This window comes from Bos javanicus, chromosome 11, assembly GCF_032452875.1.
Source record: "Bos javanicus breed banteng chromosome 11, ARS-OSU_banteng_1.0, whole genome shotgun sequence".
NCBI classification, from domain to species: Eukaryota; Metazoa; Chordata; class Mammalia; order Artiodactyla; family Bovidae; genus Bos; species Bos javanicus.
Window position 1 is genome coordinate 48262188 of NC_083878.1, and position 18465 is coordinate 48280652.

The 18465-nt window shown below is 42.0% G+C and overlaps 1 protein-coding gene across 5 annotated transcripts in view; it reads right to left on the bottom strand.

Annotated features, from left to right (window-relative positions):
* Positions 1-885: 885 nt before the first annotated feature.
* Positions 886-18465, bottom strand: part of KDM3A (lysine demethylase 3A) — a 56507-nt gene continuing 38927 nt past the window's right edge. For all 5 annotated transcript variants that reach the window (XM_061432621.1, XM_061432622.1, XM_061432625.1 and 2 more), the window contains 10 exons: positions 17609-17781; positions 16932-17168; positions 14048-14219; positions 9213-9300; positions 8235-8365; positions 4399-4518; positions 4175-4314; positions 2695-2871; positions 2479-2613; positions 886-1608 (listed from right to left, as the gene is read on the bottom strand). In XM_061432621.1, coding sequence (XP_061288605.1) covers positions 1528-1608; positions 2479-2613; positions 2695-2871; positions 4175-4314; positions 4399-4518; positions 8235-8365; positions 9213-9300; positions 14048-14219; positions 16932-17168; positions 17609-17781 — 1454 coding nt within the window. In that variant the 3' untranslated portion in view covers positions 886-1527. The remainder of the gene's footprint in view (positions 1609-2478; positions 2614-2694; positions 2872-4174; positions 4315-4398; positions 4519-8234; positions 8366-9212; positions 9301-14047; positions 14220-16931; positions 17169-17608; positions 17782-18465) is intronic.

Below are 18465 nucleotides of genomic sequence, written 5' to 3' on the forward strand. Positions count from 1 at the left end.
GGGAGCTTTCAATTTTTTTATTTGTGGGCATCTGATTATAAGTAATAAGTCCTTGGAATTATCTTTGGGATTCCTTTGAGGTCTGGCTTGATGGTGATTTCTTCAGTAGAGAATTCAACTTTTCATCTTCTTTTGGCTATTGGGGATTTCTAACCAACAGTGCCAATTCTAGATCCAAAACTGTATAAAGGAGCTTCTGGTAAGACGTTCCCAAGGAAGATGTTTCCCACTAATAGATATTTCCATTTATTCTTTTCAGAAAACTTTATGTTTTTGAAAGTTCATCCATTAAAGATTTTGGCTTGAGGTGGGTTGGCATTAGGTATGCATCTTTGACTTACCACTCTGAGCTCACAGGTAAAAACCCAGGCTCCAGGCCTTGTCTATGTTACTTGATTTCAATTTAATCATTTTAGTACAGCTAGAGCTGTTTACAAAAATCAACAAGGTATAGAAAACTGGCTTCTTTATGAATTTCCTTTCTTCATAGAGATGATTATTTTTGATACTACAGTTTTAAAACTTCTAATAATTTCATTTTCTTTTGTGAACTCTTGAATTATAAAGGGTCAGAAGAGAGACAAAGTGTTTTGACCTCTTAACTTTTTAGAATCATTTAGCTAGTCACCATTTGGTTTTTTGGTTAATTTTCATTTCTAAAGGTAGTTAATCAGTGGTGTTTCTTTACAAAAATGTGACAGGAGTTTCCACTTGGCTGGGGAGGAACTTGTTTCCATGTGAGCACTGTAATACCCATTCAGAAATCACTATAACATCGAATTTCTGTGCTTTTAGGATGACTTCCTGGTGTAAACTCTTACACCCATTAATACTGATGAAATGTGTGTTGACTCTGCAACCAGAGAATAATGCCAATAAACTGAGTCAAAACATTATATGAATACTTTAATGCAAAATGCTTAACACTTAAAATTAGCAAAGCTTCAATTTAAATTAAAACTCCATTTAACTAAAGCTGGTTAACCCCAAGAATTGTACAGTAGTTGACTTCTGCTATATAATGCCAGTCCTAATGCAATACAGTATAAGAACTGCATTGTTGGTGGTCGCTTCCTCCACTGTTCTTCTGAACCCTAAGGGCTGGGAGAGAGGGTACTCAGACAGACACAACAAAACACAACCCAAATCAACTGTGTGGTGGTTCCTAAGAGTTATAATCCATTTGATTAAACTGTCCAACCACACAGCTGGGGAGTAACTGCAGATGTTGTTCCAAAACTGAGAAGGGGTTCTGTCTTTACAGGTGGGTAGAAGCTCTGCACTAGGTGAGAAGTCACAGTTTTAAAGGATGCATGTTCTGTAAATAGTTACTACATATACACATTTAGTGTCTGTAAACACTAGAAATATACATTAGACAGAGTACCCCCTTACCAGGTGGGTACAGTTTAAAAAAGAAGATGAGGTAACATGAGTCTCAAAGTCCACAGGAATCCTGCCTGAAGAGTTTGAACAGCTGCCAGTAATTCACTTCCAATGTGCAGGGGTAAGGTGCCTCTGGGACCCTCAGGGTTTGCCAAAACTGGATTCACTGGCTTTCAGCATAGCAACCGCATCTTTTACTGCATGGTAGATAACATTCTTCACCTGATCGAAATGAGAGAAAATACGGTCAAGTTTAGCATTAAATCTAAAATCTGTCCACTGAGAATAAACTTTCCCCCTACCAATTTCATTACCATGCTCTTGGAACTTAAGACTAAAATTCAATATGAAATGTTAATAATACTTGAAAGGCCCCTGGGATCCTTGGAGGCTTTTATACACATTTTAAACCCATGCCTCCTTTGAAGAAATGAAAAGCTCATTCTCCCCCTTCCACAGGCTTTGATCCTATGTGGCCCTGCCCTCATTGAGTGCAGAGAGAAGCATCTCCCAGGGTACAGCTCTCTTTTTCAGGGTTTATATATGTCCCTAGTTTTCTAAACGAAATCACATATTTTAGATCATTCACTACTGCAAGCCTCTAAACCAAAGTGAGATTCCCTTCTGGTTTATTCCTCCTTTGCCTAAGTAGGTAGTAGAACCAGCCAGTTCATCAACTCACTGTTACCTAGTGTGATATGGCCAAGTTCATGGACAATTTTTTTTGTTGACAGGAAATAAGGATTTATTGGTGGGCATGAGTAAGGAAGGGACAGCACTAAGGCTCTCCTGAGTGCAGGGCCCGCCATTTGTCCAGGGGCCCAAGATTAAGGATGTATTTGACTCCACAGTGATCTGGGATGAGCTGCTTTTCTGCAACCATGTTTTTAAATTCATCCACATTAAACTTAGTAAATCCCCACTTCTTAGAGATGTGGATGGATCTTCTGGTGGCCAGGGAATTTGAACTTGGCCCTGTGGAGGGCTTCAATCATACGCTCCTTGTTCTACAGCTTGGTATGGATGGACATTCACTGACAAAGGGCCATGAAGTCAGAATCAGAGAATGCCCGGGATCACAGCTATTTTTACCTGTAATTTATCTTCGTGGTTTGTATGAGTCTGTGACAGATAGCGGAATTCCTGAGTAAGCCAGAAGCAGTGCTTAACATGTTCTGGAGAAACAAAATCTTCAGCCACCTTGATACAGCTATATAGGTTATGAACCTGGAAAACAAGAAGCCACATCAGTAACACAAGCCACATCAGTAGTGTATGGAGAATAAAGAATACAATAATGGTTCTTGCCTGATGTGGCGCTCCTGCTGGGATAAATACCACATCTCCAAGAAACTGCACAATAGCCCAGCCTTGAACCCCATACTCTTGATGCAAACGCTTCCTCAGTGATCGGTCTAAATACCAGCTCTGATCATGAATGGGATCGTGGTCGGCGGGGTTTTCCTGACCTTGCTCTTCTGACACCTAGAATACATTCCAAAGGTTATGAAACTGAGTTACATGCTAGGGCTCCAGGAGGGCATTTGGCCCCTTGAACAATGTGGACAGTCAGTAAACGTCAGGCCGCCTTCAACATAAGCCCTGGCTGGCAGAAAGAGAAAATAGTACTCAAAGACAATAACTGAATGGACCAAGAGGAGACTGATAGAAAATGTGGGTTCCTTTGTCATTTCCTATAAACCAAGAAAATGTGGGTTCCTTTGTCATTTCCTATAAACCACAACTGGCAGTCTGCAGCATTATTTTTGTAAATACTGTGTTTGGACAATATTTTGGCCTAGACTTTTGAATGTAAATAGACTTAAGCTCCTTAAAAATAGATTTATTGCTCTGCAGTTGTTATAAACCTCTAATTCACTTAACAATTTGAGTTATGAAACAGTCCCAAAGATGGCTACAGATGAAACTTGTTTATTCTAGACCAGTATTGGGCAGCACAGATTCAGGGTGACACTATCAAAGGAACAACATGGTGACCAGGAGGTCCTCTAGAGGAACCAAGTTATCCTTAGCAAAAGACATCCTGATTGAGGCAAACACTGGTTAAGGATCTAACTTGGCACAAGGCTAGGACCTTGCGTATCCATTCCTCCTGAACAAATGAAGAGTACCAGCCATAAACACCTGTGTTAAAACTAGCAGCCTCAGTGGCAAACAGGTTAAAAATTGAACATGCCCATCTGTGTCTAGAACAAAGGATTCCACACAGAACCCTTGCTGAATAACCTAACTACTGGAATCTTGGGATCTTCAAAGTCCCTGTATACCTCTCCCATGACCCTTCATAAGTTGACAGCCACCAGCAGGGTGTGAGGTCTCCCTGACCTACTACCACATGAGGGTGGACAAAACCAACAGAGACCTGATTAACTCACTTGGAACACAGCTCTCAAGGGCAAAGAAATGATACATGGATTTCTGAAGTGCTTAGGTTTTTAGGGCTGTAAAAATAGATATTATGTGATGATCAGAGGAACTACCATGAAGGTGAAGGCAGAGCACAAAACCCTCCAAATTCACTGGAACATAAAACACAGACATGAGAAACAAAACAAGTTCCCCCCCTTTCAAAGATGTGAGCCTAATCATCTAGAAACTGATGATCCTTAGAAACCAGCTTTAGCCTACCCAATCTGAGATGCACAGGTTTAACATTTGAGGTTGTGATTATTTGTCAGTGACCCAGTCAGGTCTTGACATGTAGTAATTAATTATACTGCCGTCCTGTGCGTTTCTCTCTTCACATGCCACAGGGTAAGGAGCACACCTTTTTAAGAAATTCTCGTATCTTCTCTGTGTCCTTAGCAGCATATATGTGCCAGAGAGCTCCTGGCTTCTCTTTTCCTTCAATAAATCGCTTTATTGTGAGTTCATCAGAATCTCCATCTTGGATAGTTTTAAGGACTTCTGGAGCAAGAGAAGGCAAATATCAGATCACACATGTTCCAGCTCAGAGAGTAAGCCCCACTTTTTTTATGCTTAGGATCCTACCTTCTTCTTGGTCACACTGTCCTTTGGGAATTCCCACATAGACCATGACATTAGCTGCATCAGATACATCTAGGTGAAGATTTGTTGTTCCATATTTCCGATCTTCTGGAGTAATTAATCCTGCAGGCAGAAAAGCCTGAAATTTACTGAACTAGCACAGGCTGCCACAGTCTTTCCCACTCCCTGGAATGCTACTGCTAAGTCACTTCAGTCATGTCCGACTCTGTGTGACCCCAGAGACGGCAGCCCACCAGGCTCCCCCGTCCCTAGAATTCTCCAGGGAAGAACACTGGAGTGGGTTGCCATTTCCTTCTCCAATGATGAAACTGAAAAGTGAAAGTGAAGTCACTCAGTTGTGTCCGACCCTCAGCGACCTCATGGACTGCAGCCTACCAGGCTTCTCCGTCCATGGGATTTTCCAGGCAAGAGTACTGGAGTGGGGTGCCATTGCCTTCTCCAACTCCCTGGAATACTTGGCCACAAAATTTAAAATCTACCTTTCTAAGCATGGAAGAGTAACAGAACAATATTCAATATTAAGTTATTTTATCCTTTCAACTTTGAATAAATATTAAACGTTTACGTTTGTAAGAATAAAAAAACAAGTTCTAATACTAGTTTCTGGTGCTAGGCAAAATACCTGAAAATCTGGATGAAATTTAAATAAAATATGGATAAAAGAAAAAAAGACAAAAGGGCTTTTTAAAAATAAGCCAGTATGCTGACAAGAAAAGAAAGTCAACACTAGAAAGTAGGACTTGGGAAGGTAAGTGGACCACTGAGGCTGGGATTTGCCAAAAGGATGTCTGCTCAACCAGGCGAGCTCAAGCTTTCAAGCTTTGGTTGTCACAGCCGAGGACTCTGGGGTAAGACATAAGATGGGGATTCTAACACAACACTTCCCTACCCCTGCCCCAAACAAACACAGAAAGCTAGGACCTAAAATGACTATGTACTCAGTCACACTTGGATCCCTCAATGATGGAAGAGGTTGAGCCAGGCAGAGGCTTCCTAGGCGCTATTGGTAAAGAACCCGCCTGCTGATGCTGGAGACATAGAGTCACAGGTTCAATCCCTGGGTCAGGAAGATCCCCTAGAGGAGGACATGGCAACCCACTCCAGTATTCTTGCCTGGAGAATCCCATGGACAGGAGCCTGGCAGGCTATAGTCCATGGCATCACACAGAGTCGGACATGACTGAAGCACCTTAGCACACACACACGAGTCAGAGCATGAGGTCCATGCTGGTGCTCATAACCTGAGAATCTAATCTCCTCCCCCAGGAGAAAGCCTATTTGCTCAGCATTCACCTTGAGGCTCATCAAGCCTTGCGGTTACCTTGGATCCCCATCCTGACATGAGGACACTGCTTCTTGACTGGGCACAGAGCCAAGCATGGCTCAGGATGGGCAAGCCAAGGCTGTTTCCTAACCCGCCAGGCCCTGCAACTTAAGCCCTGTCTTGTTTGGAGGCCAAGGAATTTCTCTCTGGCTTGCAGGGGCCTCTGGTTTAGGAGCAGCCATATACACAGGAGCCAACACCTTATCATTTCAACCTGGGATCATGGCCCTAGGGCTTAGCTGCAGTTTCCCTTCTTTCCAGTGTGCTGAAACGCCAGCCCTAGGAGTGAGTAAAGCATTAGATATTGGACAAAATCATAGGATATATGAGATTTTCTTTAAAATAGTAAAGGAAAAAGTATGAAGAGAGGAAATAAGGAAACAACTATGGAAAAAAAGTCTGAGAGCTGTTGTAACTGGGAGACGAGTACATGGGAAGTCACTGTCCTAGACTCAGGTTTTCAGTGCATTTACTTTTCTATAGTAAAATGCAAACAAGTATAATTTGAGAAGAAAAAAGGCAGTGTGATAGGTGGCAACTGAATTAAATGAATAGGTATTAATGACAACATGGAGGAATATCCCTAAGTCTGATTCCATTCATATAAAGTTCAAAAGTAGGTTAAATACTGAAAAAACATTCTGCAGTAATACAAATATATGGTAAAATTATAAATGTAAGGAAATGATAAGCATAAATGTCAGGATGTGGGCTAACACTGGGAGCAGAAGGAAGCAGATGGAGCTGGGAGGAGTGAGGAAAGGTGAACACGTCTCAGAGTGACATCAGAAGCTGCTTGCTGGTTTGGCCAGTGGAACCAAAAACAATGGTCCCAGGGAAAGGATTCCCATGAAAGAAAATCCTGAAACAAAACACGCCATGGACTTTCACGCAAAGAACATAAGCAGACACAGTAGGGGCTGCTAGGTGACAGATCACTGGGGCTGGAGATTGGTTCAAGGCTGGAAATCAGGAGACTTTAGACCTAGTCCCATACCTGTTACTAGACGCCCCTTGGGTCTCCTAGTCAGGTCAATGTCCCCTCTATCATCCTCAAGTCCTGGTCCCTATTTGTAAAACTACTGGTGGTGCTGGAGCTGGAAAGAGGTTGACTTGTGATCTTTCCAAAGAGCCTTTCACTCTACTTTGTCTCCTGGAGAAGTCACTGCTCAGTCACCCAACTTTTGAAAAATGACTGCTCATTAGTGAGGTTTATCATGAAGTGGAAGATGTTTGAAAATGAACATGTTTTCATTATTTCCACCCCTAACTGGTTACTCTAAATGGGAACAATTTTGATATGAAAAGCTATTATAGAGTGGCACTGCCATCTATCAATTGGATCTAGGAGGAAAAGACCTCTATCGAGCTATTTAAACCAAATATATAGACTATTTATATTAAAAACATCTCAGGTAACCACTTCTACCTTATACAGCTTTCTAATTTCTATTAGACCTGGATAATCATGATGAAACATTACACCATTTGCTTTAGTAGAAAAGTGCTTCCATTCATGTAAATCTGTTGTAAATCCTCACTGTGAACAGAACACACCCTGCAATCCCAGCCATCCAGCTGCTTTGAAGGGCTCAGAGGAAGGCAGCACAGCTGCAGAACAGGCTGCTGCCCCATAACACAGGCAGAGCTCTCTAAACTGAGACCTGAAGAGCGAGGGGAAATGGGCATGGGCAAGGGGACTACTGCCAGCTGTGTCCTCTCCCCTAGACCACCTCCCAGCCCACCCTGGCAGAACTATCTTGGGCACCTGGACTGTGGGAACTCCCCAGAATAAAGGCCTCTCTGGGAATGTTCCCTGACCTCACTCCAGGTGGTTCCTGGCCTGACTCCACTGTAAGAACTGGGGGCTAAGGTCCAAACCCTCGTTCCCGCTCCCCCAACGGTGTCTGGAGAACATGGCAAAGATGCCAAAGAGGGTTTGCCACCCTCGAGTCTGAGACACTGGAATTGGGACTATGTGAGGAAGGAATAACAATGAAATACAAATTCAAAGAGTATGTTTAATACTAACTCAAATAACTGAACACTACCCACCAGCACAGAACACTGCATTTAAGTGCATCTGATGTTAAAACAGCTGAAATTCCAGCAGACTGACCTAAATGTCCAGCAACATTAAAACAATGAATAAACTGACCTTCATTAAATGAGGTACCATGCAACCATCAAAAATGATGATGCAATCATCATAAAAACCACTGAGCAACATGTAAAACTTTTCTTGTATAATATTAAGTATAAGAGAAAATTTTTATTAAAAAATGGCATATGCCCTACAACTGCAATTAAGAAAGGGAAATATACATACACGTGGCCAAGGGATGAAAGGAAATATGCAATAATGAAGACCACTGCTACGTTAAAGGGTAGGATTACAGACATCTTCTCTCCCTCCCCCAAAACCAATGTTACAAATATTTTAATGTGTTTTACTTCTGTAATAATCTTTTCAAGTTAACCATTTCTTTCTTACCATAAGCATTATACATCTTGGGACCCAGATCTGGCCTAACAAAGTAGTTTGGCAGCCGTGAGGCCAAGTTTAGTTTGCCATCTCTCCTTGTGTACTCAGGCAGTGGAATGTTGGCCATCAGATCATCAAACCTAGAAGAAGAAGACAATGAATTTGCAAAATAAGCTTGCATTTCTAATCACTTATATGTGGGATCTCTATATGACACAAATGAACCTGTCTGTGGAAACAGAATCAGAGACACAGAGAGACTGGTGGTTGCCAAGGCAGAGATGGGTGGGAGACAGCTGAACTGGGAGTCTGGGATTAGCAGATACAAACTGGTAAATACAGAACTGATAAATACCAAGGTCCTTCTGTGTAGCACAGGGAACTATATTTAATATCCTATGATAAACCACAATGAAAAAGAATATGAAAAAGAATGGGTGTATATATATAAACTGAATCACTTTTCTGTATAGTAGAACAACGCAACATTGTAATTCAACTATACTTCAATATAAATGAAAAAAACATTTAAGGTTAGAATTGCAGTGCTTATGAACAAAGTATTCTTTCTCTCCTACAGCACACATATATATCAAAATAATCTAGAAAAAAAAAAATCTAGAACACTGCAGACAAAAGATCTGAGCAAAAACTTCCTGATATGAAGTAACACTAAGGGATATATAATTCCTTAGTTCTGAGCATTCAAGGTTCAAGCGCAAATCAGGAAAATGGATCAAGCAATTCCACTGTCTTGTCTAAAGCAATGTCACTACATTCTACCCAACCCTAACATGCCTGATCTCACTCCTGCCTACAAATGAGTGCATGCATGCCTGAGTCAGCCTTTTCTCTGGCAGAGCACCACAGTGGAAACAAAGAGGGTTTTCATTAGTGAGCCACATTTAAAAGTCAGTAACTTCTTCATCTCACCAGGATCATTATTTCTCAAGAAAAGGACCATCTCTCCCCCTCCCATAATCGTACCTGGAGGGCATCATATCTCTAAAATCTTCTCCTGGTGGCCAGTCCTTAAGTTTCAACACCATTGGCTCTTTTTCATTTTTCAAGCGGTCTGAAAGGTAACCAGAATTATTGAATTGTTACTATTTATAACTCGGGAACAGATCAAAATCAATGGCAATTAGCACTTAATGCCTTAACAATGCAAATAAAATGTATTTGTCTTTGCAAAATCTTTATAACCTAACACATCTGGTTCAGTTCAGTTGCTCAGTCATATCCAACTCTTTGCGACCTCACGGACTGCAGCACGCCAGGCTTCCCTGTCCATCACCAACTCCCAGAGCTTGCCCAAACTCATGTCTATTGAGTTGGTGATGCCATCCACCATCTCATCCTCTGTCGTCCTCTTCTCCTGCCTTCAAGCTTTCCCAGCATCAGGGTCTTTTCTAATGAGTCGGCTCTTCACATCAGGTGGCTGAAGTACTGGAGCTTCAGCATCAGTCTTTCAATGAAAATTCAGGACTGATTTCTTTTAAGATTGACTGGTTTGATCTCTTGTAGTCCAAGGGACTCTCAAGAATCTTCTCCAACGCCATCTGAACAGTTCAAAACCATCAATTCTGTGGCGCTTAGCCTTCTTTATGGTTCAATTCTCACATCCATACATGACTACTGGAAAAACCATAGCTTTGATTCTATGGACCTTTGTCAGCAAAGTATTATCTCTGCTTTTTAAGATGATGTCTAGGTTGGACATAGCTTTTCTTCCAAGGAGCAAGTGTGATAATTTCAAGGCTGCAGTCACCATCTACAGTGATTCTGAAGCCCAAGAAAATAAAGTCTGTCACTCTTTCCCTTGTTTCATCTATTTGCCATGAAGTAATGGGACCAGATGCCATGATCTTAGTTTTTTGAATGTTGAGATTTAAGCCAGCTTTTTCACTCTCCTCTTTCACCAAGAGGTCTTTTCCTTTTCTTTTTTTTTTCCCTCCCCTTTCATCAAGAGGTTCTTTAGTTCCTCTTTACCATAAGGGTGGTGTCATCTGCATATCTGAGGTTATTGATTTTTCTCCCAGCAACCTTGATTCCAGCTTGTGCTTCATCCAGTCCAGTGTTTCTCATGATGTACTCTGTATGTAAGTTAAATAAGCAGGATGACAATATATAGCCTTGACGTATTCCTTTGCCAATTTGGAACCAGTCTGTTGTTCCATGTCTGGTTTTAACTGTTGGTCTTGACCTGTATACAGATTTCTCACGAGGCAGAAAAGATGTTCTGATACTCCCATCTCTTTAAGAATTTTCCACAGTTTGTTGTGATCCACACAAAGGCTTTAGCGTAGTCAATGAAGTAGATGTTTTTCTGAATTTCTCTTGCTTTTTCTATGATCCAACAGATGTTGGCAATTTGATCTCTGGTTCCTCTGCCTTTTATAAATACATTTTGAACATCTGGAAGTTCTTGGTTCATATACTGTTGAAGCCTGGCTTGGAGAATTTTGAGCATTACTTTGTTTGCGTGTGAGAGAAGTGCAATTGTGTGGTAGTTTGAGCATTCTTTGGTATTGCCTTTCTTTGGGTATGGAATGAAAACTGACCTGTTTTCCAGCCCTGTGGCCACTGCTGAGTTTTCCAAATTTGCTGGCATATTGAGTGCAGCACTTTCACAGAATCATCTTTTAGGATTTGAAATAGCTCAGCTGGAATCCCATCACCTCCACTAGCTTTGTTCATAGTGATACTTCCTAAGGTGCACTTGACTTCACACTCCAGGATGTCTGGCTCTTGGTGAGTGATCACTCCATCGTAGTTATCCAGGTCATTAAGATCTTTTTTGTAGAGTACTTCTGTGTATTCTTGCCACCTCTTAATATTTTCTGCTTCTGTTCCATTCTGTCCTTTATTGTGCCCATCTCTGCATGAAATGTTTCTTACGTATCTCTCATTTTCTTGAAGAGATCTCCAGTCTTTCCCATTCTATTATTTTCCTCTATTTCTTTGCACTGAAGGCTTTCTTCTCTCTCCTTGCTAGTCTTTGGAACTCTGCATTCAGATGGATGTATTTTTCCTTTTTCTCCTTTGCCTTTTGCCTCTCTTCTTTTGATACACAAATATTAACTTTAACATTCACATCCTGCAAATTACCAACCATTTTATTTATTCAGTGTCAAGAAATCCATTATACCCAGCAAGGGGTAGTAAAATAAAGATCACTGAGTAATTTGTATTAAAGCCCTGTCTTCTCTGGATTCTCTTTGAGAGCCCTGTTTCAAACTGCTTCTTTGAGATCTTAGCTGCTCCCTTTTGTCCATGTTACATAGGTAGTGTTTTGATAGATCCAGTTTCCTCCTATACAGTATTCCAGAAGAAGTAAGCAGCTTCCCAAATAACAAACAGCATAACACTTTAACAATCAAAGGTCACAGATGTCTAGAAACCCCAGTTTTCTGAGGCCAGCATGAAACAGAAATGACTTATTTTGCTCAGAGAGACTGAAACAACCTGATGTTCTGTCCAGAGACAGTGGGCCCACTCCTCCCACCCTCCAACCACCCTCCCCCACCACCCCATCTTCTGGATGATACATAGAGGGTTTAGTCAGACTATTTTCCTGTAATAGACAATTAACCATTCCAGGTCATGTCAAGGAACTAAGAACCTCTAATTGAAAAAGATATGCTGAAATTACAATTTATAGCCATGACTCATTATGATTAACAGCAACGATAACTATTATTTCACACCTCTTACTGTGTTCTAGCCTCTGCTGAGTGTTTTAAATCCATTTAGTTCTTACAACTCAACCCAATATCCCAGTGACTTCTGGCACTACATAATATTCCTACTTTTGGATGAGGAAATTGACTGAGGTCAATTGACTGAAAGATGACTGAGGTCATCCAGCTATTAAGCAGTAAGAACTGAAACTGGAACCCAGGTTTGACTTCAAACCCTATGTTCTTGAGGACTAATGTTTATATACAAGTGTTTCATGGTCAAACAAGTACTGTCCCATAATCTAACTTAAATAGGTGCACAACAAACACAGGAAAATACAGGATACAGTGTTTGCTCAGAACATCAATGACATTTCAGTGTGGGTGGTGTGCTGGGGTCTGGCCAGAAGAATGATCAATACGGAAAAGGCAGGCTGCCATGGACTTTGGGCTGCCTTAACCATCTGCAGGCATGAGTAAGTGTGAGCCCTAGAAAAATGAAATAAGCGAGTTCACATACACAGCAAGTACATATCAAGAGTCAGGATCTGAACCCAGGCCTAAATGGAATGCACACTGTGGTATGTGTGCCTCTATATCCTCTTTTGCCGACAAAGATCCCTCCAGTCAAAGCTATGGTTTCTCAAGTAGTTCATATAGGAATGTGAGAGTTGGACCATAAAGAAAGTTGAGCATCAAAGAATTGATGCTTTTGAATTGTGGTGTTGGGAGAAGACTCTTGAGAGTCCCTTGGACTGCAAGATCAAACCAGTCAATCTTAAAGGAAACCAACCTTGAATATTCACTGGAAAGACTGATACTGAAGTTCCAATACTTTGACCACCTGATGTGAAGAGACATCAGGTGGAAAACTCACTGGAAAAGACTGTGATACTGGGACTGAGGGCAGGAGGAGAAGGGGTCAACAGAGGATGAGACAGTTGGACAGCATCATTGACTCAATGGACATGAGTTTGAGAAAACTCAGGGAAGACAGCAGAGGACAGAGGGGCCTGGCATGCTGCAGTCCATGGGGTCACAAAAGTCGGACAGGACTGAGCAACTGAATGACAACAAGATCCCCTTTCAAAGGACCTGCTGCCCTCACAGCTTTGAGGTCAGCCTCAGGTGCAGAGAGCTGCCCTGCCAGGTCTTGCCCTTCCCATGGCCTGAGGGAGGTGAGGGGATACAGGCCCTGACTCTTCCTCACTTCAGCCCAGTCTGAGACCACGAGGGGCGACGCTTGCTCCAGAGCTGTCAGGTGTGCCACGGCTTCACTAACTACACTGCACCTGCCTCCTCTTTCATTTCATAGACTTTGATTCCCAGGTAAACATCTGACATCTGAAACTCCACCTTAACCTTCATGTGTAGAAACCTCCATTACACTCCACTTAAAGTCAGCTATACCTGGTTATAAAGTTTGTTCAAAGTGTGGGCCATAACCTGTAAATGTGAATAACAGACAAAAAGGAAGCAAGAAATTACAAGGTAAAGGTATACCTTAAAAGAATGAGAAATGAGCAAACCTGAATTGAGAGTCTACAGATGAACTGGCCAAACCCTCTCGAGGGGGCAGGAGCCTGACGACAGGTGCTGGGGCTCACAGGGCGCTTGTAAACACATTACTGACTGGCCAGTCACATAAAGCACCCAGCCTCAGCACCAGACACACAGCCCCCTGACCAAGTAAGGAGGCAGTAACCAGGCTCAGCTGTGTGGAAAAGGACTCAATTCTCTGGCACTTTCAGCTCGGCTTGTCTTGTTAAACATACTGACAATCTTCTTGTTAAATAGCAAAGCTACATAAAACCACCACCCTGGAGGCACAAGCCCTGGCTCTGTGTTCCCCGTCCCCCGCCATTGGGCACATGTCTGTCACAGGACAGACACGGAGTCACCTGAAGAAGAGGTGACTAAAATCTCACTCTCAAAGAACTACCAAGAGAATCTGCCTCTGTTCAAATGCACAGAATTTGTAAAAAGAAAGGGAGGAGGAGGTAAGATAGGAATTTTAAACTCCAGACTCACAGAAAATACTGCTGCTCCCACTGAAGGACAGTCGGCTCCTGCTGCTCCTGTGCCCACCCCCAACCCCACTTCACACCCTCAGCCCCTTAAAGGGTCTGTAATACGTACTCGGAACATCTTCAAAGCCATCCCAGAAGTCTCCTACTGTTGCTCCTGTGATGATTTCATTGGTTCTGCAGTTAACGAGGTCAACTTCCTGGTTTCCAAACTCCCTCCTGAAGGACTCCGGTTTCCAGAGTTCAGTGTTCAGCTTGTGGTGCACCCCTGACACCATCACTGGCTAGGAGAGGAGAATGAAGACTTCGGTTTGAACTCCCCCAGCCCTGTCCCCTCTCCCAAGGCCGCCCCTCCTCAAACAGCTGCTGATTTTTTTCTCTGAGGCTGGTCCTTAGGTTCAGCTCCCAAAATGACATCATAGTCCTCTGTGTTCGTACAGCATTTCGTGTCTTTGCTTACCTGCTACACACACCCCTTGCTCTCAAATTAACTAGCAAGCTTTGAAAAGGAAGGATCATACCTTCCGACTCAGATCCCACGACTCACAGAACAGCAACGCCATGGCTCAGGGCCAGGGACGTGCAGGAGAGACAAAGGCAGCGAGAATGCCCTGTCCGAGGCGGGTGTTGCCACTGGCCTGCAGCTTCTTGTTAATCAGCCAGGAACATGACCCTGAGATCGCCCAGTCTTTTGGTTACCCAAAATAGGCCAGAAGTCCTCATTTTCATGTGAAATAGCCTGACTAAAACATTAGCAACAAATTCAACTTTTAAAAACCATTATATGGAGATTCCTTAAAAAACTGGGAATAGAACTGCCTTATGATTCAGTAATCCCACTGCTGGGCATACACACCGAGGAAACCAGAATTGAAAGAGACACAGGTACCCCAATGTTCATCACAGCACTGTTTATAATAGCCAGGACATGGAAGCAACCTAGATGTCCATCATCAGATGAATGGATATGAAAGCTGTGGTACATATACACAATGGAGTATTACTCAGCCATTAAAAAGAATGCATTTGAGTCAGTTCTAATGAGGTGGATGAAACTGAAGCCTATTATACAGAGTGAAGTGAGCCAGAAAGAAAAACACCAATATAGTATACTAACGCATATATATGGAATTTAGAAAGATGGTAACAATAACCCTGTATACGAGACAGCAAAAGAGACACTGATGTATAGAACAGTCTTTTGGACTCTGTGGGAGAGGGAGAGGGTGGGATGATTTGGGAAAATGGCATTGAAATGTGTATAATAATCATATATGAAACGAGTCACCAGTATAGGTTCGATGCACGATACTGGATGCTTGGGGCTGGTGCACTGGGACGACCCAGAGGGATGGTATGGGGAGGGAGGAGGGAGGAGGGTTCAGGATGGGGAACACATGTATACCTGTGGCGGATTCATTTTGATATATGGCAAAACCAATACAATATTGTAAAGTTAAAAAAAAAAAAAAAAAAAAAACCCATTATGTAATCCTCAAAAAAACCAAACAAGACCTACTGTACAGCTCAAGGGAACCCTGTTCAGTGCTCTGTGGTGACCTAAGTGGGAAGGAAATCTAAAAAAGTGGGGATATATTTATATGGCTATCCCAATGGATCAGTGGCAAAGGATCTGTCTGCAATGCAGGAGATCTGGGTTTGATCCCTGGGTAGGGAAGATCCCCTGGAAAAGGAAACAGCAACCCACTCCAGTATCCTTGCCTGACAAATCCTATGGACAGAGGAGCCTGGCGGGCTACAGTCCATGGGGTCACCAAGAGTTGTACATGACTAAGAGACTAAAACAGGAGCATTATAGCCGATTCACTCTGTGTTAGTACAGTAGAAACTAACACAACAATGGAAAGCAACTAAACTCCAATAAAAGTTACCTACAATAAAAAAATCAAGCAAGTCATTATATAATCCAAACAAAACATGTCAGTGGACTGTATTCAGTGTGTCATTGTCATCATGAGAAAATCGTGTTAGTAAACAGGACTGAAAAAAAATTTTTTGTTGTTAAATACATACATTTTTCTATTTGGCAATTCCCAAGTCCTGGCCTTGCCCAAGAGCAAACTATTCCTTTAGCGAGGATTCTATTTGGTCCAGAAGAGAAGACAGAGATCCAGAAAACATAAACCAAAACAAGAATGCAAAGAAGCAGGTCCACAAAGCCAAGCATCATCACCTAAACTATCAACCAAAACTTCAGATGGAGCATCACTGCCCTTTAAAGCAGGCTCCCGCCTGGGAGACTACACACCAGTTCCAGGCTGACACTACATGGCTCAGGGCCACCTAAAACTGTCTTCAGCATAAGGTTATAATTCATGGAAGAGGGACACCTGATTTTTATCCTATTTTGTCTAATCCTCCAAACTTCATTAGCCTCAGTCATATACCCAATTCTCCAATTGACATTTATCACACAAGAATCACTGAGCCCAGAGAGCACTCATCAAAAATCCAAAGATGGGGCTTCCCTGGTGGTCCAGTGGTTAAGAATCTGCCAGGCAATGCAGAGGACATGGGTTCGATCTCTGGTCTGGGAAGATCCCACATGCTGTGGAGCAGCAAAGCCTGTGTGCCACGAATACTGAGTCCGAGCACTACAATACTGCAAGCCTGTGCTCTGCAACAAGAGAAGCCACCACAATGAGAAGCCTGCACACAACACCACAGAGCAGCCTCCACCTCTGCAATGAGAGAAAACCTGTGTGCAGCAATGAAGACCCATCACAGTCAAAAACAATAAAATAAAAAAATAAAAGATCCAAAGATGACTGGTTGGAAGCAATCAAAACCAAAACCTCATCAGAGAATACAGCTCAGGAATGTTTGTGGTAAGAAATAAGACTCACAGCCACACTCTGATTGCATTCACCCTAAACAATAAAGTACAGAAAAAAAGAGATAAAGTATATAGCACTTAAAATCCAGCAAGTGGGGAGGGGAGGGGCTGTGGTGGGGCTGGGCAAGAGGCCCCTTACCTGCCCTTGTTTCCAGCACTCCCTGAACACATTCCAGTTGCTCTTGTTGTTGGGATCTTGCAGGCAAAGCAGACGGTTATCACACAGCCAGTAGTGGGGAGTGTCAAAGCCCAGAATGCTGGGCTTGATGGTCAGTCCTTGGGGCCTCTTTGATAAATCAGAGCAGGTCTTATTTTGTACCAAAGAGGCAAAGATGTCATCAAGGATTTTTGGTGTATTCTTGAGTCCATTTTCTGTCTGAATTTGAAAAAGAACATAAGTCTTAAACATGTCATTCCCTACCATCAATAAACCCTATATTCCTATAACAGTAGGATGAGTACATATTACATACCCAGGGAAGAACCCAAGTCAGAACTCTCACAGAGGTAAGTCTTCTTCCTCTACCTGATATCACAACTCTCAGAAGTGGTACATAAAAAAGTGTACCCATCAGCCAAGAATGAGAATCAGCCCATCAGTGTACCCCAAAGCCCATAAGCCAAGAATTAGAAGCTGTGAAGCCCATCTGCCAATGATACAGCCTTTGTATCCATGAAGGAAGAAAGCAATGGACTCACATCCTTCTTTCTACTTTCTATTTTAGTTTCTCTACTCTCTTCTACTCTGACTCTGTTCATCTTTACTGAGGAGGGCAGGGAGTGGAGGAGAATATAAACAGTAAGACAAATACATACCTTTCCTGTAGAGGAATTCAAGAGATTTCGGAGGAAACCCGAACTGTTGTTGCTTACAGGTGTCAAAATTGTGCTGTTAAAGGTGTGGAGGACTGTGCTGGATTTGCACAAGGGGGGGAGGGGTGGAAGGCATTTGATTTCATTCTTTAAAATTGGCATCGCTGGTTGCTTTTCTAAAAAGGAAACCAAAAACATCCAGATGGAAAAGCATTCTGAAAGGCAGAGCCCTTACTAGTCTTCTATTAACAGAATTACTATGGAACCAGGAAACTTAAGAGGATAAATACTAATGATATTATTGATTTTGGTAAGGATTTCCAACTGCTATTTACATATATTATACATAGTATATATATATATAAACATTCAATACCCAAAGTGATACTATGGTAAACTGTACTTTTTATTTGTTCCTGGTATGTAAAATACAACTGATTTTTGTAAATAACATTGTAACTATCAACCTTGATAGTATTTATAAATACAGATTCTCTTAGAATTTCACATGCATAATTAGATTGTCCACAAATATCAACAATTTTCTCTCTTTATTTCCAATCCTAACATCTTTTTGTTCACTTCACTGCAATAGCCAGGACTTCCAGTACAATGTTTAATGAAAGTCTGAAGACAGGAATCCTCGTCTCATGCCTGAACACAGAGGGAACAGCTTAAAAATTATTCAACTGATTAAAAAATTCAGTAATAATTTGACATGTTTGCTGTCAATTTATCGTAGAAACTCATTACATTAAGGATATTCCCTTCTGTTCCTAAGTTTTTTTGTTTTAAATATAAGCAGATTTTGAATTTTACTCTTTTTCTGTATCTCCTCACATGACTTTTCCCCACTTTTT